Here is a 22,933-nt window from a genome sequence, read left to right on the forward strand (position 1 = left end):
ACGCAGGTGGCGCCTGTGTAGTGGAAGCTTCAAATGCCAAGCTGCTGTTAACCCTTTCAGACGCCACTTTATCCTGTTGATTGAAAACTTGCTTTCACTACATGTCTTGGATCTTCAGAATCATAGAAAGTGTACAGCTGCAGAAAAGATTAAGAATTTTCAATTGTTTAGCGCGTTTTGTCAAGTTTACAAAATTTCGACTCCATACAACATACTGACACCACATACGACATACTGACACATTGTAAAAACACCCAGCCGTCTACCTTCCCACCCATTTTGCTAAAACATTCTGCACATTATTCAAAATTGCAGCACAGTTCCAATAGTAAGTAGTTCAAGATGCATGAAAAATTCATCAGTGCTTTTGCCATTGATACACTATCCTGCTGTGAACAGTTGTGCAGACAGCGTCTCAAAGGGTGACCAACTGTGCCGTGACATACTCTGTGGCCCCGAGAGGCGTTGCTGTTATCGGAATCCCTGTTTCGAGCAAAACGTTACATTATCCTGAGCATTCGAGCTGAGGAACCCAAGTAATTCGTGAGCACCGCGATGTTTGCACATCCATCTGCGGTTATAGGCTATTTGATTCTTTGATCGTGGATCGGAAGTTGAGACGCATAGCTGGAACGGTAGTGCAACGAACATGATCCCGCACACAGGATAATGCGTGAAACAACTGGTTTAATTCACATTCAGAAAGAAATACATGCAGGATACGTGTCCACGGAAAGTGAGAAATCAACATGTATGAAAATGATGTTAGTCAAGCGTGTCCATTCACAACCAGGCCGGTTTGCCGGTTTTATGAATGAGCATGCGTGTTACGCATGTTTTACCTCAAAAATGGCTTTTGTCGAGGTCGCCTGCAGAGTTCAGGATGCAACTGAAATTACGTCATCGCCTGACCTGACGGCACCTGGCCTGCTAGGTCAGCCCGCTTCAGGCTGAGTGGGTAGCCGTTTGCTTCCCTTAGGAGAAGGGAATGGTGTTGTGGACTTGCGCTGCGCTTTATCTCACCTCGGCAGCAAAGATTATGCGTTATCTCGGTGGTCTTTGAGAGATTTTCGGTATTGATGGATGATGACCTAGCCTATGGTCACACTCAGGTAGTCACAACCAGTCACTCTTTTCGCCTCCCCTGCCTTTTTCCTGTGGTTGTTTTTTTTTTTAATGTGCAACTTGGTTATTCAAAGCACTGCGCCAAGTAGCCCAGGAATAAGTTCTAAACTCAGGGAGCTCGTGACGTCACTGCAACAAAACGGTGACGCCATCTGTTACCGCTATGGCAATGCAAGGCGAAACACGGCGCTCGGGGATAGATGGCGACGCTGTTCCGTTGCAGAAAGATCGGCATCTTTTGAACCATGTCGCCACATGCGACACGCACTTGCCATTGTATTCGACTAGATGTTGCTTCAGGCAGGATACAACCTCCCCGCGCTTGTGTATTAACACTCGGACGCGTCAGATTGGTTCTAAAAACATTTCGTTGCTCCTTAAGGAATCGTGTATGCGTGAGCTCCTCGCAGTTAAACTTTATGCTTCCGTGACGTGCCTGACAATCCTGCATGCCTCCGTCAGGAGCGATGGCTGCATCGACTGCACAGATTTCAACAGAGGTTACAGCTTCAGCGGTAAACTATTTGGTTCTGAAATCAAACAGTCCTATTTATGTTCCTTTGTTACTTTTCACTGACACGTGTTCATATATTTTGACTTTTTAATCTCACTAAAACAGTTGTCAGTTCGCGCTTCATCCTGTGTATGTATGATGCCGTTTCTTCGTTTTGTGTCTTGCAAATATGCAGCGCAACGGCTCATCCGTTAGGGAAGGGGTAAAGGACGTCGACTGTATGCAAATAGCGTCGATGCAGCGCTTTCACTAGCTCGCTCTCATTACAACGTAATTCAAGTTCAAAGAAACGCCACGTTTCTTTTTTATTCATTTAAAGCACCCTCTCGTCTAGGCGCCGAACTTATCTCTGATCCTGAAAGAAACCATCTATTCGTGCTTTGAAACTTTCGTTTCGCTCTTTGGGCTTCTCAGATCCCGTACTTCCTAATCACTATTTGATCTACCACGACTCCGCTAGGTGCCGCTTACGAGCGTTTTCGTACGATTTATACGAAAAGTTCGTAGTGAACTTCAAACTGGGAACTCTGTGAAACAAGATTGCAGTGCACTTCAAACAAGGTTGGTCTGGACTGGAGCCGTATAATCGCTGGAAAATGGGACCCAGCTCGGCATAGGTGACGTGAACGAGTCCGCTCCGGCGAGTCCTTTGTGCATAACGTGGCAAGGCTATATGCCGAAGAACAAACTTTGCAAATGCGCGGAACCAGGAAGTCGCATTTGCATTTCGGCGCGCACACTGTCAAAGTAGCGCGGCCTGATGGGTTCGACAGTATTGAATTGCGCAGAATAAATGCGCCATGGAAACGGGCGAGTACTTCATTTGCGGCCCTCTAAAATCTACAGTGAGAAACATTGATTTCATTGCACCAACCTTTCTCCTCTAACTGTTTAATTGACAAAGGGTACATCTTCAAAGCTGATAGGTTGTACTGTTACAGTATGAACAGCCTATATTGGAGATCAAACGTTGAAGCGGGCTTTATGAATGCTTATGTACCTAAACTGTCATAGTCTAAGTGAGTTTTTATATCGCCGACCGCTTTAACATAGCAAGATACACCTCCATCAAATTTGGATCATCTAAGCATATAGCGAAAACAATTTCTTAATGAACACATCACTCACTAATAGAAAGTTTTAGAATAGGGGCCCCAATAGTTTGGGGTCCCAAAAAGCTTTGCGAGTGTTAGCGTTGGGGCACGCAGGAGGGAAGAGCTTTAGAATAGGGCTTTGCGTTTGCGGATAGCGTCTTACGCTGACAGCGCCACTACGGCGTCAAAGGCAAGCTATTAGAAATAAATAAAATATGTCATTTTATGATAAGTAGAGTAATTTTGATTTTCGTGTTTTAGTGTTTAACTACAACTTAGAGGTTATTCTATTAATAGCAAACAATTAGTTGTGCTTAGTTTTGTGTAACCAACTTTACGTGCCTTCACCAGCCAAGCTAAACCGTATTAGGCCTATGAGCCATGAAACCCACAATCAAAATCGGAATCAGCGTGGTCTTATGAATCAATTTTCGTAACACACGCTAGTTAAGAGAAAGCGATAACCGCAGTCACTTCTCGTAGCTTGCGAACTTCACGTGTTACCACAAGTCGAGCACAGTTAGAGCTGCCGCTTCGATGGGTGCCGCCATGTTTGTTTACGCAAAACTTTTGGGCCAGCTTTTGGGGCTCCCGCTAAATCTGTGAAATAGCGTGCCCGACGCAAAACTCAAACGCAGTTTGTGTCTCGCGCATGCGCAGTGGCTTCGACGCTATTTCTTTGGGGCCCCAAACATTTGGGGCCCCTATTCTAAAATTCTCCAATAAAGAAAAAAACACAGCGAACTTTCGTCATAGCAGAACACGTTAATAACACGGGCCGCAGGATAAACTGGGACAATGCTAGGTACATTTTCAGGAAAGAAAACATAAACTGTGAGGAAGACTTGAATCGTCGGTTATATAAATCACAGCAAGGAAACATAAATTTGTACGTGTACACTGGAACCTTGCAGCGAAGCGTACGTCAGTGAATCTTACAATATTTCACGATTATGAACATACGATCGTTACTGACCACAAAGCATCGATGCAGGTGGATGTATTTGACATTGGTTGATGACCTCCATTTTACTAATATTACTTTTACCTGACCGAATGGTGTTCCGTAGAAGTTCAGTATTGTTTCCTGGCAGGCTAACTTGTGATGCGTTCTCCGTAGCAGGGTAACAACGCATATGCATGTAGGAACAAAAAAGCCAAGGGACAGGGCAGAGTGCTGACTTCAGAATTCTGTTCCTTCTTGTCCTTTTCTTCCGCGTTTCTGTATGCTGTAAAACATGAGTTAAAGCGCGAGAAGAATTAGGACAACAGAAGGGAACGAATACACAGCGCTACTAACTGACATTTTATTGCACATGGTTACCAAATATATACCACATGGTACATATGCTTTGAAGTTCTCCTTTTGCTTGTCGTCTTGAATTTCCGTCTCCCGCCTTCGCCGTGTATTTACATCCTTTATATGTGGCATAGATGGGGCATAGATGGGGCATACGTGGGGCATACGTGGGGCATACGTGGGGCATATGTGGGGCATATATGTGGCATATATGTGGTACATATGTGGCATATATGTGGTATATGTGTGGTATATGGTTTAGTATCAATCCAAACGATAATAAATTTGAGCGAATTCGTCGAAGTGCTAGATGAAGAAGAGGGAGCTTGACGAAAATTTTTTGATAAGGATGTCTACCTATTGTTGTCATTGACATGGTTTCAATACTTGTAGCACTTACTCATGGGAGGTATTGGCCACGTAGATCATGCTTCTGCCTACTGTTATCGTTTTTGTCTTCACGCTTGATACTTCAAGCCAGTGAATTTGGTTTAGAAAACATGAGCGATAGAATCGTTATCCTTTTTTTTTTGTAGCACAAGACATAGACTGCCTTTCATAAAGCTCCACTATTTATGGTGTTTTTCACACTTATACGGTACGTGATATAACACTACACATAACACCATGACACTGTTTTGTTGTGTACAATATTGTAAACTTCTCTAGTGTTGCACTGGCAAAACTTTGCCAGGTAATTGTATACGTTCTGCACTCCAAATAGAGTGTGATCATCATTATCATAGTAATTTATTATTGCTTCATTTATGTGCTTCCCTTTATGCTGTTTGCTTAATGCATGTTCCCGCGCCCTGTCTAGGTGCCATCGTGAATATGTTTTCCGTCTTCCTTATGTCTGCATTGTCTCTGATTTTCAGGTAAACTGGAGTTAGAGGCCCTACAAGTGGACATTTCCACAGTTACTGTTTTTTTTTTGGCGCCCTGGTATATTCCCGAAAAGTTCCTGCGGATGGCATAAGGTTCCACTTGATTTGGTTATCTCGCGCAGTGTCCGTGGAGTGCGAGCCGCACGTGATGAGAGCCCGTGTGCGGAGCAACATGGTGTTCAAAGGCAAGGTCTACACCCGGGGCAGACCCTCCACCTGCTCTCAAGACATCAGCAGCAGCATGGACTTCACGCTGCCGATCCAGCTGGCCGGATCAGATTGCGGCACCGTCAGCAAGGTTTGCACGAAGGACTTCGTTTCCACTGTTACCGCGGCTTTCGAGCGTGTGTCGTCATCATTTTTTTTTAATTTTCTGCCGCGATAACTCTCAGCACTCACGCCGAGGCGCTGATGCGGAGAGGTCTAAGCGAGGTGACGATGTCGCAGGAACGTTTGGGTGGGTCATCAGTGGGCGAACGCGTGAAGCGTTTATTTGGGTCTTTGGCCTCGAGCCAACGTCTTCGTCAGTGCACTGACGAAGGCGAGTCCCTTCTTCGAAAAGTTGGCTTAGAAGAACCTGTTCTGGAGTGCTCGGTTCATTTATACCACGTGCCCTGGACGACCTCTAAGAGAACTGCTGCTCCTGGCGCGCAGCATGGTCCGAGCTCTGGCGTATGTCTCCAGAACGCCCGGCCGTTTGAGCTGGCATTGGTTAGCCGGAGGAAATACTTAAAGACCACTTGACCGTGGTGTTGAAGACCACTGCCAATACCGAGACCTCAGGTCCTCCACGATTGGTACCCAACGTAGGTCGCGCCACGTTTGACCAGCACGAGACCTGCCGGCCGGTGATTTGTGGCCGCGACCATCCCCTCAATACTGAAAGCAAGAAGCGTAACGATAACGTGACGGACACAAGAACGGTTACGGGAGCGTTTGAACTGCCACCATTACTGTGTTGCTCATGTCAACAGTACACAGTTAACGGTACACGGTGCAGGAAGGCCCGAGTTTTGCAATGTTCGGGATCTCCGCGACCTCTGGCTACGTCCTCAGACGAATGAGCTAGTGGTGTCAAGACATTAAACTCAGACCTTCGGCTTGCGTCTAGTTTCATTGGTTTATCTATAGATTCACCCTAGGGTCATCGTCACTTGTGCATTGCCTCATGGGCCGCCGAAAGAGGATGATTTACGTGGTCAAACCGTAAGTGCCTTCTTTAATTTCTTTATCGTTCCACCCACTGCGTTACCTGTGCAAGTAATTTATCAAAAAAAAAACACGTTATCTTTTAACGCGTTCGAAAGAAAGAATAGGGTTGGCTTGAGTGTGCCACGTATGCACTGTTCCCATTCCACGGTGGATGGACAGATAATGTTCGAAATAACAGATAGGCCCGGGACGTGCCCGCGGGAAAGGCGGGGCAAGCGGCTTGCATCGAGTGCGTAGATAGATAGTTGGGCAGTCATGATATTGCAATGTTGAGATATTGCGTTGGTAAGAATAAGCGGCGCTGGCACTTAACAGTACCCAGTCTTCTGAGTTTGAAACGAGAAAGCAACGTGTGCGGGGTGCACTTCTGTTCAAATATGCGGCTTTATATCGATATCTTATATCCGACTGCTCTCGCGCATTCCGCGCTATCTTTGTTCATTGACTACCGTCGGCCAGACTCAAGCGAGCGATAGACGCGGAGCATCCTGTATACGACCCCAAGCCAAAGGCTCCAAGCCTAGGCCTTTTACGTTCTCCCACTTGTGATCGATGTGGAGATGTGTTCGTTAGGGAAATCGATGATCAACGGCTATCGCTTTCTTTCCTTTTTTTCCCTCTAAGATTGCCTTTACGATGAGCCTACCTGAGCTATACTGAACGTGGCTTCGAATAGGGAACTACATTTCCCCTGCGAAGTCCCCTTGTGCGCCCGTAAACTTCACTGAGTATCACCTTGTATCCAAGTCGCATTTTACAATTCTGAAAGCCAACATTTCCGGAAGGCTTTTCTTCTGTTCGCTCCATGTACGCATGTATGAATGCGTTGCCACGCATTGCAGTGAAAAATTCGGCAGCATGTTACAGTCCTGCAACACGTGAAGGCCAAAGCCTGCCGCACACATGGTAGTGTATTAAGTTATACGATCGGATGGGTCATACCTCTTGCAACACGTAACGAGCCGCAGTGTGAAGTAAACGTATGTCGCTGTAGGTCGACCTCCTCAACGACACATGCGAGCACCTAATGCACTACTGAAAGGTCCTTTCTTTCTTATTGTCTTTTTTTCTTCCTTTCTTTCTTTCGTTGCTTCATTCATATTCATCCATTGCATCTTTCCTTGCTTACGCGTACATGAGCCATTCCTGATGATGATATTTTTCGCATCACTGGACTAGACGCCGACTTTTTCGGGTATGTGCCATTGCAACGAGCCGCTTAAAGCTGTCGCCTTGGAAGTTAAATTCTCAGGTTTTACGTGCTAAAACCACGATAAGATCATGAGGCGCGCCTTAGGGGAGGGAGGGGGGGCTCGGAATTAATTGATCGTTTACAACCTGGGGTTCCTTAACGTGCCCCCTATGCACGGTATGTGGGTGTCTGCATTTCGCCCCCATCGAAATGAGGCCGCCGCGGTTTCAATTTTATCACGCCCTCGAACTTAACAGCCGCAACACGAAAGTCATTACGCCACCAGGGCGGCTTCCATGTATTGTGCCGTGCGAAGAATGTGTTTTCTTCTGATGCAAAAAATTGGATGACGCTTAAGCTTTGAACGCGACGGCGTTCAAAGGCCCCTTACTTCTTTTCGTGCTTGCCGGCAACTGCAGCTTACGTAACCGTAACGTTTACCGGGAAACGCTGGCTGCGGACGCTATGCACGAAGGCGAACGTTTCTGGTAGAAACGCGGCCTCTTGCGTTGGTCGGTCTCCTGTTATTGTTTCGTGCTTTTAATGTTTCACTCTGAGAAGAGGTAACATAAAAGACACGTGCTGTCGATGTTTTTTTTTTCATTACATTTGTTTGTCGGTTCCCGTTGTAAAAATTCCGAGGAATAACTTTGTAAAGAATGAAAGAAGCGGTGTGAGCAACATTGGTGGTAGAGAAGTAGTCGCGCATGCGTGGTTCGTAAATTGGATTCGGTCTGAAACCCGGCACCTCCGGTTACCAAGTCCTCTTCCCTTCTGACAACGGCACCTGATTTTCTGCGACACGAGCTCCTTAACGCTGTCTCGTTAAAACGTGTACTACCTCGCGCATTCAACGCAAACTCCCTGCTTTCCCGACAAGTCTCCGTACATGATTCCTAGTGTGCGCTTGGCCGTGTACAGGGACGTATGCACCATGTTTTTTTATGCGAAGCATATTACGAGGGCTCAACCCAGCTCCTCAGGCGCGGCGGTGACCATGAAATCACGTGACACCGTGACGTCACGACAGAGGAGAAGTGGCTTTGGCTCAACTCTTGCAAGACGGGCTGGGTGGGAATCGAACCAGGGTCTCCGGAGTGTGGGACGGAGACGCTACCACTGAGCCACGAGTACAACGCTTCAAAGCGGTACAAAAGCGCCTCTAGTGAATGCGGTGTTGCCTTAGAAACGCGCTGTTTCTAAGGCGTGCGTCTCTTGCTCAGGCGCACATTTCGTTGCCGCGCCGAACGCTGCTTTGCTCGACGCTCACCGCGTCCAATGCGGGGCGCGTAGTCGCTGCCCTGTAGCCCATTGTCTTACACCCCTTGGCGGGTCGACGGGAACGCTGTCGCGTTCCACTCTTGAAGGCGAAGAAGTAATGCATGAGTTGTTTCTTCGTCTAGCCGAACCAAATATAGCCAAGCAACAGCAGTTCACCAGGCTAAACAGTGGTTCAACAACTAAAATAAAGGCTAGTATGCTTCGCATCCTGGGCTTAACCTTACCTAAGCCACAGCCATTTTTTTTTTTACAGCGCTGTAGTTTGGTAGTTCGTTGCACGTTTTCTGTGTGGACATTTGTTTGCCGACTGCATAATTCTGTACTTCACAATCTCCGCATTACTTTTCGCATACCCCTCTCTGACTTGGGACGAAGTTTCTTAGCAATCCCGTCAACGCATCAGGCTTCATAGCTTCCCTAGAGCACTCGTTCTCGTACTTCACACACATAAAAACTCGCATAAAGCTAGCCTTCATGAACCCAGAGTAGCCAGCCTTGACAAGCTTCCGAGTGCACCACTACTTGCACGCTGGCTTCATCGAGCTAGGCGCTTGGAGGAAAAAAAAAACGAAGTTGGTATTCCGCCTAAAAGGAAATCGTGATTTTTCGTGCGTGTAGAGTGTATATGAGAGTGCCCGTGTTGCTTCCATATGCAAAATCCGTTTGCAACGACAATACAGAGCAGAAACCGCTCTCCACGTCCAAGGTTTCACATTTATCAAAGCGAATGGCCGTGCATGGAACTTACCCCTACGGCAGGATGCTTCGTAAAGTGCAAGAAGAATGGAGTCCGGAGGCCAAAAAAGGGGGAAAAAAAGAAAAAGAGATGGAGCGCGCGTACAACGTTGCGCATGAAGAGGGGAACGTGTTTAATCCTCAACCCCGCTCCGCGCATGACTCGATGCAGTCAATGTTCACGTGCCCGCGAAAGAGAAAACGAGCCATTGCGAAGTCAGTAACGCCTCCTTTCAACACATTTGTGCTGGGCGGTGGCGACGCCGTTATGTCTCGCCTGGTTTCACTTTTCTTCTTCCTTTCCTACATTTCTTTTTCTTCCTTTCTTTCTTTCTTTCTTTCTTTCTTTCTTTCTTTCTTTCTTTCTTTCTTTCTTTCTTTCTTTCTTTTCTTTTCTTCCGCGCCACCAAGCGCGCAAATTGCATCTGCCCGTAGTCATCCATCACAACTTCCAAACTCGGCAAGAAGAACGTCTGGACCGAGCGGACTGCCCGTGTTCCCCACGATTCAGTCTTTCTTTCTTTCTTTCTTTCTTTCTTTCTTTCTTTCTTTCTTTCTTTCTTTCTTTCTTTCTTTCTTTCTTTCTTTCTTTCTTTCTTTCTTTCCCTCCTTCTGTCTTTCTTTCTGTCTCTCTCTTCTCTCTTCCTTTCTTCTCGTCGTCGTCTCGTACGTGCCGGAGCATGTATGGCCATAGATGCGATTGCGAGCCGCATACTTCTCCGCACGGCTTGCGTCTGCCGCGCCAATCTGTGTTCCCGCGACCGAGAAACATCGACATGCTTCTCCTCCTTCTGCTGCTTTTACTCTGGGCCCTGCAGTGCCAACGGTATTCGTTCGCTGCCTGTACCGCTTCGCGGTTGTGTGAACCCGCATTGGGCGCGGGCGATGCGGCCTTGCTTCGCGCGTCTTCTTCTTGTGGCGTTTTTCTCCGCGTCGCACTTTTGCTGCGACTTCGTCGCTTCGAACCGCCAGTGTTCATGCGTTCTTCGATTCGATCGCCCGCGCCATATATGTCCTTTTGCTTCTCTGTCATTGCTCAACTACAGGCGAAGTGCAAAAGCATTTGGGGTGGCGAAAGTGAGTGGGAGGGGTGGGGGAGGGGGAGGCTGTCACGGCGAGGTTGGGCGTTTGGTGAGGAGGTCGAAGAGGCTGGTGCTGTTTTCTCACGTGCGTGGCAGTGTTGTGACGTGAGCTGCTTGGCATTCAAACGAAGACGGATCTTTCCGGGATTTCCGCGCCGAAGCCAAAAGCAAGCCAGCGTAGAATTCATTGTCGTTTCCTGTGGCAGCGTGCTCACCTTTATCCACTCTTTCTTGCTTTTTTTTGTTTTTTCAGCCTTGTGCTCCTCTCTTCTTCTTCTTTTGTTTCTTTAGTGGAAGTCGAGGGATGTGGTGAACTCGTCCGCTGCGCTGGTGAGGCGATCGGGGCAGTAAAAGTGGGCTATCGGAAAGAAAGAGAGAGAGAGAAAGCTAGAGAGGTTTGGATTTGCCTGAAATACGCTGGTCCAGAGCTCCTTAAAACTTTGATGGACGAGAGCTTTCCCGGTGCCATGGAAGCATTGGTTTTACTTATTCGTTCTGTTTTACATTTTCTTTATTATTATTTTTTTCTGTATAACGTGACATCACGAAGAGTGCCTGTGGCAACCGCTCCTGCACCTTCGGCTGGCAGCTTACGGTCGAAAAACAAAAACAATTTGATGAAAAAAATTTTACCGTACATGGCTTGGCCTGTCAGCTTTCGGACAAAATGAGTGATAGTTCAGGCACCTCAGTTTTTTTCCACTGTGGTTCTACAGGGCAAGGGTTATGAATATAAACGCAAATGAGGTAGACGTTGGGAAACGTAATTTTGACGTCATCTACGGGTCGAAGTCAAAACGCCGATACGAGCTGACGCTCCCGTAGGTACGCACTTGAGTGCGGCAGGTTTGAACCTGTCAGTTTTGTTGGCAGCCGCGTTCCTCATAATATTGAAACATGAATTACTATTCATGACGGAAAACAGCGCAGTAACATAAAATATGACAAGAAGACATGACTACGCACTGTAGCACCTCGCCTACAGTACGTAGTCCTGTCTTCTCGTTCTTGTGGCTTCAACCGTGGCTTCAGCTGTGGCTTCAGCTGTGCCATCGGCTGTGGCTTCGGTTATGGCGGGGGCTGCCACTTTCGTAGCGCGGGCCAAGCTTCAGTGTCGGTGTTGTGCGGCACGACCTTAGACTCGACTCCGCCAGGCCTAGGGGGCAGAGGAGGAGTTGTCGGTTGTGGCGCGCTCTTCGCGGAGGCATTTGTGTTCTTTGAAGTCCGACGGCGTCGGGAGCGTCGCTTTCTAGCGGCCGCAACAGCTTCCCGACGAGACGAACGAACGGTCTCTCGCCATCTGCTTCAAGACCTCCGGTTCCTTTTTCATTTTGGGCCAGTCCTTTGAGGTATAGCATCATGGGACCCAGTGCAATTGGGGCATTTGAGAACAGTGCTACACAGGAATCTGCAGCGTGCGGTTCTGCGCAGCACGGGCAAACTCTTGTGTTCTTGCACACAGCACTTACGTGCCCCAGCCTGATGCTGTTGCGGCGTCGGAGTAGCCTTGGGATAAATGGTCGTAATGCTCGTTGTCGATCGTGCAAAAGCAGAACTGATGGTCGAATATGTGGCCGGTATTTATGCGCGCATCACAGTACATTCTAGAATGATCGCTCGCACGCGCTTACATTCGGGAATGTACTACAGTCTTCGTGTCTAAAGTGGCCTACCTTGATTTGTGAGGGAAGAGATTGGCCGGTAAAAATTACCTTCACACAGCGGCATTTGCCGAGTCGGGACACGTGAGTTATGGTGAAGCCATCAACGGCTGGCTTCACTAGAATAGGCAAGTCAGCGCTGGAGACGGAGACGTCCACGTCGTAGATGACACGAGCAGTGATGTCACTGTCCAGAGGAATATACGAGCGGACCTTCATGCCGCCAAATTCCGTAAGTTTATTCAGAATCCGCAGCGCAGTCACATGTACAACGTCAATAGCCAAGACATTTTTTCGTGTGTTGACTCTGACGTGCTCACTGCTTCAAGAAGCACCGCGACAGACTGTCTATTGAGTCGCCTTAGGTTGTCGGTAGCGAGTTCTGGTACAAATATAATCGTACTGACTGAAGTATTCCGAGTTGGTCCTACAGTCTACTTAGACCAGGCAGGTAGGTCCTGGTGTTTGTTCCTTTCGCCTTGCGTCCGCACAGGCTGAAAGTTGTCATTGGAGAAATCCTCACTCTTGAGAGAGTAGACACCGGTATCGTCGCGGTCGTTGTCGCTCTGGAAGCCAGTGCGCTTCCTAGACGCAGCCACCGCGTAAGTCGCCATTCCCGGCTGAGGCGCGGCGACGTCAAGTTGCATCCGTGCCGCAACCCATGGCGGCTTCCCCGTGATATACACAGAAATAAGGCGAAAACAGCGGAGCTAGAAGAATATCGCCCTGGCTACCAGTCACTTCGTCTTCGTCCGCCGACCAGGGTCTAGGAATTTTGTTTATCCTAAGTGGACCGTAGTTATGCTTGTCGAGCGTGGTTCAGAGCACTTTTCCTTGTGCGCTGAAACGAATACATTCGCGAAAGAAGTGAGCATTCGTGAATGCTACTCCAAGCCGTAGACGACTAATGAGAGTTAGGTCACGCCGTGATATAAGCTGCGCGGAAGGGACAACTGCATGAAAGGGTCCACGGAACAAAGGCGGCTGGTTTGTTAAGTCAAAATTATTCTCCGGCCTTCGAGCGCGGCGTATATTATAGATACAGCGCATATTTGGCGCGTTAAACACCACGAATCAATCAGTAATCAGCGTTACGTGTAGCGTTCTTTATTGTGCTCGATGTGCTTGCTCTGGTGCTACTTGTTGAGATCTTCACGGTTAATTGTTAAGGTAATAAATTCCCAGCGTGCGTCTTCCCGCAGGCCGAGGGTCACTTTGCCAACGTGTTGGTCATTCAGAGCAACGACCAGGTCGTCACTGCGATGGACAAAGCCATCGGCGTCTCCTGCACTTTCGACGTCGGCAACAAGACGGAATTCGCGTCCGCGAAGGTCTCGTAAGTGCACGAATTTTGTCGATCACATGGTATACAACGTCGGTCCCTTGAAAACGGATCGTAGAAGTTCGATTAGAAGTTAATTAGTTATTTCGCTCGAGCTTCGCTAAGTATGCATTGTTTCCAGTTTTCCAGTTTTTTCGTTCCGGCGACGGGGGCGGGGGGGGGGGGAGATACTGCTGTTTGAACTGAAGCACAAAAATAGCTAGAACGCTGATGTGTTTTGTTTTAGACCCCATTTTTAGACTGCACTATTCCGGGATCGGTGCACGTTTTTTTGGTGGGATAGCTAGGCAGCTAGACAGCTGGAAAGAAAGATATGAGAATGCCGATAATGATGTTCGCCTTAGAAATGGTCACCTGCAGAAAGGAAACGGTGTATGCGTTGCAATATCGCTCTTCTTCGTGCCGCTGCTTTTCCAGGGACCCGAGGCAGACCGACCACAGCCGGGGAAAGCCTCCCCTGCCGGAGTTGTCGCTGCACATCCTCGACATGCGAGGCAACGAGCGCGAGTCAGTGTCGCTCGGCGAGCTGGTGCGCGTGCAAGTGCGCATGTCCGAAGAAGGTGAGCTTTCAGCGGCGGTTTGGCCTCCGAGGTAGAGGGCTCGATCACTTTTGAAACTGCGCCTTGGCTCGCGTCGTGGCTTATTCAAATACGTGTAAAACGCACAAACGCTTTTTTGAGATAACACCCGGACAGATTTTATAGAAATATGTTGCATTTGAGAGACAAAGTTGAATTCTAATGACTGCTGGTTGCAGAATTTAGATTTAGGACCTCAATTTTGTTTAAAAAATCGTCAAATATTCGAAAGTTCGAAAAAATATTACAAGTGCGAAGTTTACGAATTAATAGCTCTGCATCAAGAACAGATATCGCGGTTCTGTAAGCGGCATCCATTAAATCATTCAAAGCGGGCAAAGTCAATTTGTCAATTTGTATCTTTCGTAAATTCGTTAAGCTGTGTACAAGGGTTCAGCGAAGGTTGTATTTCTAGATTACTAAAACTTTTCAGATTCAGGTGTAACATATCAGTTTTGTCCGCTTTAGATGTACTATTAGATGCAATTCACATAAATGGGATATCATTTCTCATTACTCAGTTAGAGTTTTAAACTTGATAGTTTCGTTGTGTAAAAAGATTTTCATTTTTGCCAATCTTTAATAAAACATTGACGCCCTAAATCGAAAATTCTAAACTAACACTCACTAGATTTTAAGTTTTTCTTTTAAACGCAATACACCTCGTCAAAATTCGTGCAGTGATTGACGAGAAAAACGAATTCTCGTTTTACATGCACTTAGATAGGAGCGCCCGAGCTAAAGCTTCCTCTTCACATGAAAATAAAGAAAATAAAGCGTATGGCTGTGAAGAAATCGTTAGAAATGTGATTCTTTAAGGGTACAAGTTTCAGTAACCGGAAAAAAAACCACTGAGCAAATACAAGAAAAACAGACAGGACATCGTTGAAGACGCGGCGAATCAAGCGATTACACAAACACGGAGAATACTGTGCTAAATAAAGGTAAAATAAGTATGAAGTATACTTAAAAGTACGATGTGTGCTGTTTTCTAATCATGTACGATAGTTGTAGGTGTGTGATTTGTTACAAATTGTGGGGTTCTCACCCGTGTTCTTGGGACAAAGGAACGACAACCCAGTAGTGCAGACATTCACAAGGGCATTCATTGCACCTTTTATACACCAATTTATGGCCTGCCGAATTATCGATAGAACATGCCGATAACGATAACCGGATAACGAGCGAATGTGTTCGCCCCATGCTGAACACTAACGCCTGGTCGTTCGCGCCTGCGGTCACGCGAATGGTGGCGCGTTCGAACGATCATGTTAATCCATTCCGGTGTAGGCCTCGCGAGACGATCTCGCAGAAGCATGGATTGGCGCACGCGCGGTACGTCCGCGCCGCTTGTCGATCCGGAGCTAGGGCGGTGGTACAGTGGCTAGAAAGGGGAAGTGTGATTATCCCCGAGCGGCCACTATGGGAGTCGCTGACGCTGCCTAGCGATGCCACCACCAGATGGCGCTCGATCCCGTTTACACGTCGTCGTCGAGTTGACCGCTTTTACAGCGGGTGACTGCGAGTTTCCTACACGTGTTGTCGGAGTTTTTTCAGTCTGCTTGCTAAGATTTTCGTCGAAGTTTGTGCGAATGACGCACAATGAGCCGCCGTCAAAGCCATTGTTTTGTGCCCGGATGCACGATTGGTTACAAGTCATGCAAGAACAAGTTTTTATTGTTCGGAGTCCCGAAGGAAGACGCCGTGTTTCAGAAGTGCCAAAGGAACATACCGAGAGCAGACAAGCCGCTTGAATGCAACGCAGCCGTATGGGAGCTGCCTTTCGATCAGCAGTTCATCTCACGACACTTTGAACACTCAATTGACGGCCAAACAGTGCTCTTGGACCGAAGCAGGCCACTTCTTCTGCCGGGCGCCGTACCGACGATATTTCCAAATGTACCAAAGTACCTCTCCAAGGCAGTTCCGAAGAAAAGAAAGCCTTAAGAGAGGTCAAGCTTGCATTCCCCAGTGCCATCAAAAAGGCGTCGAAAGGATGGTCCGCTGCAACCACCTTCGCAAAACGATGTTGATCACGTTGATCTACCTGTGCCTTCCGACAATGAAGACGCACATCACTATAAGAATGTCCGTTTTCCGTTCAGCCGGTGGGGAAAGCACATTCTCAGCGAAGAACCGTTAAAGGTAGCTTACCGTTATATTTGCTGACTTCCCGCCTGAGCCAGGATCCCATGGAGAAGTTGTTTGGCGTAATTCGCCAGTTTTCGGGATGTAATGATCATCCAACCTCAGCACAGTTCCTTACTGCTGTTAACTGTCTGAGCTTCAATAATTTAGTAAAAGCTCTAGACACAGGCAACTGCTCAGGTGGCGCAATCGTGTCATTTGTCGGACCAGCTGAGGCAGCCGACCAAGTGGACAACTTGATTGGTGCAGGAAGAATTGACGAAGCCTCCAGCGTGCTTGAAACATCATCCTTGTGCACTGATCATCCTTATCCGGGGAAGCATAGTGATGCAAGGCTGGTATTTTATTTGGCTGTCTATGTGGCCCGACGGAAAATACTAACAACGAAATGTCGGGACTGCTTTGAGCAGCTGCTGACATCGGTTGAGAATTCAGATGAAGCTCTCTCATCTTTCACCCAATTTTGTGATAAAGGAGGGCTTCTATATCTCTCAAGACAACTTTTTTCATTCGTGGAAGCTTTGGAGGATAGCTTCACAATGTGCACATGGTTCAGTTGGAAGAAAGTTCAAAGAGATAGCGTCACCGATATTTTGCATTGTATGCAACACGTGCCTTCCATTGGTTATGATGCCCACAAAGAAGCACTGTCAAGCAATATAGTGAATTTTTTTTTATCTTGACACGACTTCACTTTTACATCAAGTCTTTGAACAAAGAAAGAATAACGCGAGAAAAAAAGAAACATCTGAAGATGCGCCGCACTACATAACCAACATAACAATGCGGATGCTCACTTTGCCTAATCTTAACTTGCTGAATAAAACTGATAAAGATTAAGAAGCTTGTGTGGATCTCAGTTATTTTTTATTTTCATACACAGTGCTATATGGGGCCTGTTTGTTAGGAATTAGTATAGTCAACACCAGCATGCCAGCAATTTTGAATCTCCAGTAATGCAGGTCATCTCACAAGGTGAACCGATTAACTAACTCAGACCTCACGGGTTAATGAGGAGCAAGATCGGCAGGAGGGCACAGAGGCAGTTACAATAAGGTCATTCTCGCAGTATTATTTAGAAGCTAATGCCGCGGTCGTGATAAATTAGTTTCGGATATAAGTCAAACATGGCGCCGTTCAACAGATCAGCGTCGCTTGTCGAATGGATAAACGCAGGTCTCGGCACTAATACGCTCTGTGTTTAGTCTAGTAAACATGTGAAACTGCGATCGCGTGGCCTCCGCTGTAGAATCAACGCCACCAGACGCATGTACGGATTAGGCAGCTGTAAATGCATTTTGGACCGGCTTTTGCAACAGCGCAAAGCGAAGTGCGGAGGCCATGCGATCGTAGCTGCCTCAGATATGGCTTCGCTAATCTAAAAAAAGGAATGTAGAACACCAAGCTGCCTCAGTGCCTACAGCAGACCGCCGCCTCCGAGCGACGTGGATGGATGGATGGATGGATATGGATGTTATGAGCGTCCCCTTTGGAACGGGGCGGTGGCTTGCGCCACCAAGCTCTTGCTACTATGCTGCCTAATATCCTACCTAGGTTAACCAATGAGAAAAAAAAAAAAAACACTATGAACTACCACGTCCAAATTTTCTGATACCCTATTGCGAACTGTGCTTTTGTACGTCTCCGTCCTTTGTCGTTTCCCTACTTTTCTTCCACCAATCCTCCAATCGCCTCTTACTGATGTCTATTGCGGACCTGTTTGCTTTACCACTGCTCCCGCTGAACCCAAGGGCTTCAAGGAGGCCAGTGGTGCCTAAATCGACCGCTGGATAGATGTCTTCACATTCTAATAAAATATGCTCCGTCGTTTCCCTAGCTTTACCGCAGCAAGCGAACGTGTAAGCGAATGCGAGCGCCACCTGAGCGGAACATCCGAGAAGCCCACGCGAGAGGCGGCGCCTTGCGCACACTTCCCCTATTCTAGCCACTGTAGCGGTGGAGCCAAAGAGGAAGCGCCTAATTCCTGTCGCGCCCGACTAATACTGCCGCTAGGTGGCGCTAGCAGCTGAATACTCGCGCCATCTCTCGTAATGAGTTGCAACCAGACGGACCGCTGCCGGCACCAAGCCAAGCGGTGAAGCCGGGTTGCAGGATATGCAAGACATGCGGGGAAAACCGCATATCAGGCAGGGGACGATCACCCAGCGTGGTTGCTTAGTGACTACGGCGCTGGGCTGCTAAGCTCGAGGTTGCGGGTTCGAATCCTGGCCACAGCGTGGCCGCATTCTGGTGCAGGCGAAATGCGAAAACACCCGTGTACTTAGATTTAGGTGCACGTTAAATAACCCCAGCTGGTCAAAATTTCCGGAGTCGCGGTTCTCGCTCATAAAACCCCATAATTAAATTTTTGATTTTTTTCTATGGTGCAATGACAACTGCGCTTTGCACTTCATAGTTCGACGAGAGGCGTGGCATAAAAACTATCCTTTATTGTTTCTCAGACACATATGGCATCTTCATCAAGAACCTGATCGCCCGCGATGGAACGGGATCAACTAATCTGACGCTGATCGACAAAACAGGGTGAGTCCGTGCCGCCATAGTTTGTTCTCTCGTGAGCTGCTTCCATTCTGTCTCGCCTCCTCCTTTCCGTTTTTACTTGTTACCCGCCAACGAAGCTCAGTGACCATGGTGCTTTGCTCCTTAACAGCTAGGCGATCGCTAGCTTGAATCCCGTGTGTTGCGGCCGACTGCGGACGGCGACTAAATTCAAAGACGCTCGTTTACCGAGGTTTTGATGCATGTTAAAGAGCACTAAATGGTAAAAATTAATCAGCAGCTCCTCGACTACTCTGTGTCTCACAGACCCAATGTTGCTTCATCTGCTGCCGTGGCGCGGTGACCGTTCTATTCGGCTGCTCCGCACGAGGTCGCTGTTTTGGTGACCGATCGCAGCGGATGAGTTAGAGTGGCGGCATTATGCAAATGCACACGTTTACTGAGCATGGAGCGCACACTAAAGCATCCCAGCGAGTTAAAATTTGTACGGCGCCCCCCTATGCAGGGTCTGTAATATGCCCTGTGCTGCTTGGCTAACTGCAAGGAAACGATGTCGAAACTTTTCAAAAAAGGGAGAAAAATAACACCACTGCCATTACGGCTTAGCAGTCGAGAAAACGCGCATGATTGTGAAAGTTCAGAACCATCGCGGCTCCCTGACAGGACTACCGAAGTTAGGCGGCGCCCCCGTGACGAGCTGAAAAAAATCTCGGAGGCGAGATGCCTGGGAGTTGCGTCACATCCGGTAACCACAAGGTGCTCGCGTATTCTGCTTAGGTGAGATTCATAAGTAGTTAGAAAATTTGACAGTTGTCAGCCGCGGAACCCGGCCAAGATTACTTAAGTAGCATACGTATACTGTTGTATTAATTCTACCGTCGTATTTAGCTAAAATGAATTACTGTCGCAGTTGACCTTTAGGACTGGTCAATGAAACATCGCTTGATAATGGGAAATCTTTTTGGTCAATCAAATCGTGTTCTTTTAAGTGCAGCTGTGCACGCTGGCGCGCGATGTTGCAGGTGCCCGGTGGAGGCCAAAATGATGCGCGAGATTCGTACCATCGACTCGCACAGCAAGTCCCTGGAGAGCTACCTGGAGGCGTTCGCCTTCACCGGCAGCAGCACGCTGGAACTCGAGGCCGAAGTGGTCACGTGCCTCGAGCGCTGCAAACCGGTGAGTTGAGATAAAGTCACACACACACACAAAAAAAATGGCTGTGGCTTAGCTAAGGTTAAGCCCAGGATGCGAAGCATACTAGCCTTTATTTTAGTTGTTGAACCACTGTTTAGCCTGGTGAACTGCTGTTGCTTGGCTATACAGTGAAAGCTCGTTAATTCGAACTTCAATAATTCGAACTTATGGATAATTCGAACTGTACGATTTGGTCCTGCCAAGCTCCACAGAAGTCTATGTATAAAAAAGTCCGTTAATTCGAACGCGAGAAGGTTCCCTCACCGATAATTCGAACTACGCTCGCCTGGCACACGGCCAGAGAAACGCGCCTACAGCCTACACACAAGGCTGTATTGCCTCCGAAACGGAAAGAACGGCGAGAGAAGGCCAAATCGGAAAAAAATCTAATCGACTCGGGGTCAGCCAGAAGGCAGCGGCGGCTACCGCCTCTCCGTTCTACATAACCTCCGAGACTTCTTGCCCGTTGAGGATCTCGGAGGCTTTGCAAATCTTGTACAGCTGCTAATGTTGTGCGGAGATGGCACAGCAAGCGCCAAAACACAGCGAATCAAGTACGTCGCAGCTGCGCTTGCAATCAGGAACCAATGAATCAGGACCTTCGCCACCTTTTCATGTTCAGCGTCTTTGTCTCGGCAGTCTTCATCGGTTGTGCACCTCTGTTTTCAGCTTAGGAGGTATCGGCCGCTGCGATTCATTTTGATGGTGTTAAGCCTCGGCTAACGTTCGTTTCGGTGGACACCGGTGGCGTGGGACAGTTGGACCCAGAGCTTCGACTTGAAGATGGCGTGTGCCGCAGGCACACGCCATCACTTTCTGACTCGCCAAATTTCTGACATGCCCTACTGCTTCCATATCGCAGTGTACTGTTGCTCTCCTTCACTTTCGTTAGTTCGAACTTTCGTTAATTCGAACTGAAGCGACTTCCCTTTGCGGTTCGAATTAACGAGCTTTTACTGTATTTGGTTCGGCTAGACGAAGAAACAACTCATGCATTAGCGGGAGGAATGGGAGTTAGGCCGCAGCACCGGCTGTGCGACCGCAGGCGAGCGCAAGAGTTGAGCCCGGCTTGCAGCTGTTGTGACGTCAGTGCCCTAGCGGGAGGAGAGGGAGTTAGGCCGCAGTACCATCTGTGCGACCGCAGGCGAGCGCACGAGCTGAGACCCGGCTATGTAGCTACGCGGCCGCAAGCGAGCGCACGAGTTGAGCCTCCGCTTTTGGAGCTGTTATGACGTCATATGGCAGCTACGCGGCCGCGCGCGGCGCAGCAAGGAAGAGCGTGGTTGTGCGGCTAGTATGCTTCAGAATCACTGCAGGCAGCGGCTGACGCAGTGCAGAAACACGCTCGCAACAATGGCCTGAGCTGTTCGCCGAAAAAGTCAGAATTGCTTATAGTCCGGAAAAAAAATCCCGCAAATGCGGCTGCTATTTTGCCGGCACACATTCAGGTGCAGGTAGCTGGACAACCGGTCCCACCCGTTCCTAAAATCAGAGTGTTAGGATTGTGGATCCAGCAAAACACGCACAACCAAGAAGCCATAGCACGACTCCAAACTACAGCTGGGCAATTACAGAACCTTCTCAGGAGGGTCTCCAACCGACGGCACGGAGTTAAGGAGAAAGATGCCTGCAGGTTAATCCAGGCTTTCTTTCTGAGCCGAGTGGCGTATGTCTGCCCTTACCTGCATCTCAGGAAGAGGGATTTGGAACGGATTAACGGTCTAATCCGAACGTTATTCAAACAGGCTCTTGGGCTACCAAAATGGACTAATACAGAGGCACTCTTGAGTCTAGGGGTGCATAATAACGTTGAGGAAATCATAGAGGCCCACAAATGGGCTCAAACAGTTCGATTATCCGGCACACATGCGGGACAGCGGATCCTCGACAGCTTAGGGTATCGTCCAGCCTTAGACATCCCGCAACGACAGCGAATACCTAACACTATCCGGACCAAGATCATTATCCCCCCGCTTCCGAAAAACATGAGCACTGAAAACAGCGGTAGACGCAAAGCTAGGGCGGCGGCACTCTGGCAATGTTACAAAAACCAACCCGCCATATACGTGGATGCTGCTCGCACCAGTGATGGTCGACACACCATAGCCGTCACTAATGGCGACGGGCACACCATCAGCTGTGCGACGGTAAACACATCTTCCATTGTGGAGGCGGAAGAGGCCGCCATCGCCATGGGCACCTCCATTCCGGGCACCAAGATTATTATATCCGACTCGAAAACAGCGATTCGTAACTACACCTCAGGTTTCATTTCCCCTCGAGCATTCAGAATAATTAACAAAAACCTCAATCAATTGAAGTTGGTGTGGGTACCCGCTCATGCGGGCAACCCTGGCAATGAGGCCGCCCATCTAGCCGCCCGAGTAGTAACCGGGAGGTGGGCTCCTCCGTCGGGGTTGACCGACATGAAGGTATCCACACCTACACCGAAATGACCGTTTATTACCGCGAATCCAGGCGAATATATCCATCCCCGCACGAGACACTGACAAGAATACAGGCCACTAACCTCAGGAGAGTACAGACTAGATCTGTACTTAGTCCAAAAAGGCTAGCTGCAATGACCGGTGGTGAATATCCACCAAACTGCAAACATTGTAGCTGTCCCCTTGCGGACCAAGATCACATCTTGTGGGGATGCCAAAAGAACCCTCCCCCGAGAGAACTCTTTAGGCGAGCTCCCTCACATGACGAGTGGGAGAAAAAAACGAAAACGTCCAACCCGCAAGACCAGATACGGTTGGCGGAATGGGCTGATAGCGTCGCGGCTAAGCAGACGCCACGCTAGCCCACACCGCTGGGAAAGAAAGCTCCACTAAAACTTTACAATAAAAGTTTTCTCTCTCTCTCTCTCTCTCTCGCATAAAAGAAGAAAATTAAGAAAGTCGCGGTTTCACCCGGCGACTTCCGACAAATACATACCCACACCCAAAATACATTAACAAAATCACAGGGGGGCAGGAAACGCGACAAATGTAGGCTCTGTTCAGGAACAGGAACACTGACACACATAATGTGGGAATGCACCTCGCTCCCGTTCTCTCATC

General features: G+C 48.3%; 1 protein-coding gene across 5 annotated transcripts in view; it reads left to right on the plus strand.

The window, feature by feature from the left end:
• LOC139049596 (uncharacterized) overlaps positions 1-22,933 on the plus strand; it is a 279,537-nt gene that overhangs the window by 211,151 nt on the left and 45,453 nt on the right. For all 5 annotated transcript variants that reach the window (XM_070525168.1, XM_070525169.1, XM_070525166.1 and 2 more), the window contains 5 exons: positions 5,043-5,218; positions 13,286-13,419; positions 13,843-13,985; positions 18,614-18,695; positions 19,694-19,847. In XM_070525168.1, the coding sequence (XP_070381269.1) occupies positions 5,043-5,218; positions 13,286-13,419; positions 13,843-13,985; positions 18,614-18,695; positions 19,694-19,847 (689 nt within the window). The remainder of the gene's footprint in view (positions 1-5,042; positions 5,219-13,285; positions 13,420-13,842; positions 13,986-18,613; positions 18,696-19,693; positions 19,848-22,933) is intronic.

This window comes from Dermacentor albipictus, chromosome 9, assembly GCF_038994185.2.
Source record: "Dermacentor albipictus isolate Rhodes 1998 colony chromosome 9, USDA_Dalb.pri_finalv2, whole genome shotgun sequence".
Classification (NCBI taxonomy): Eukaryota; Metazoa; Arthropoda; class Arachnida; order Ixodida; family Ixodidae; genus Dermacentor; species Dermacentor albipictus.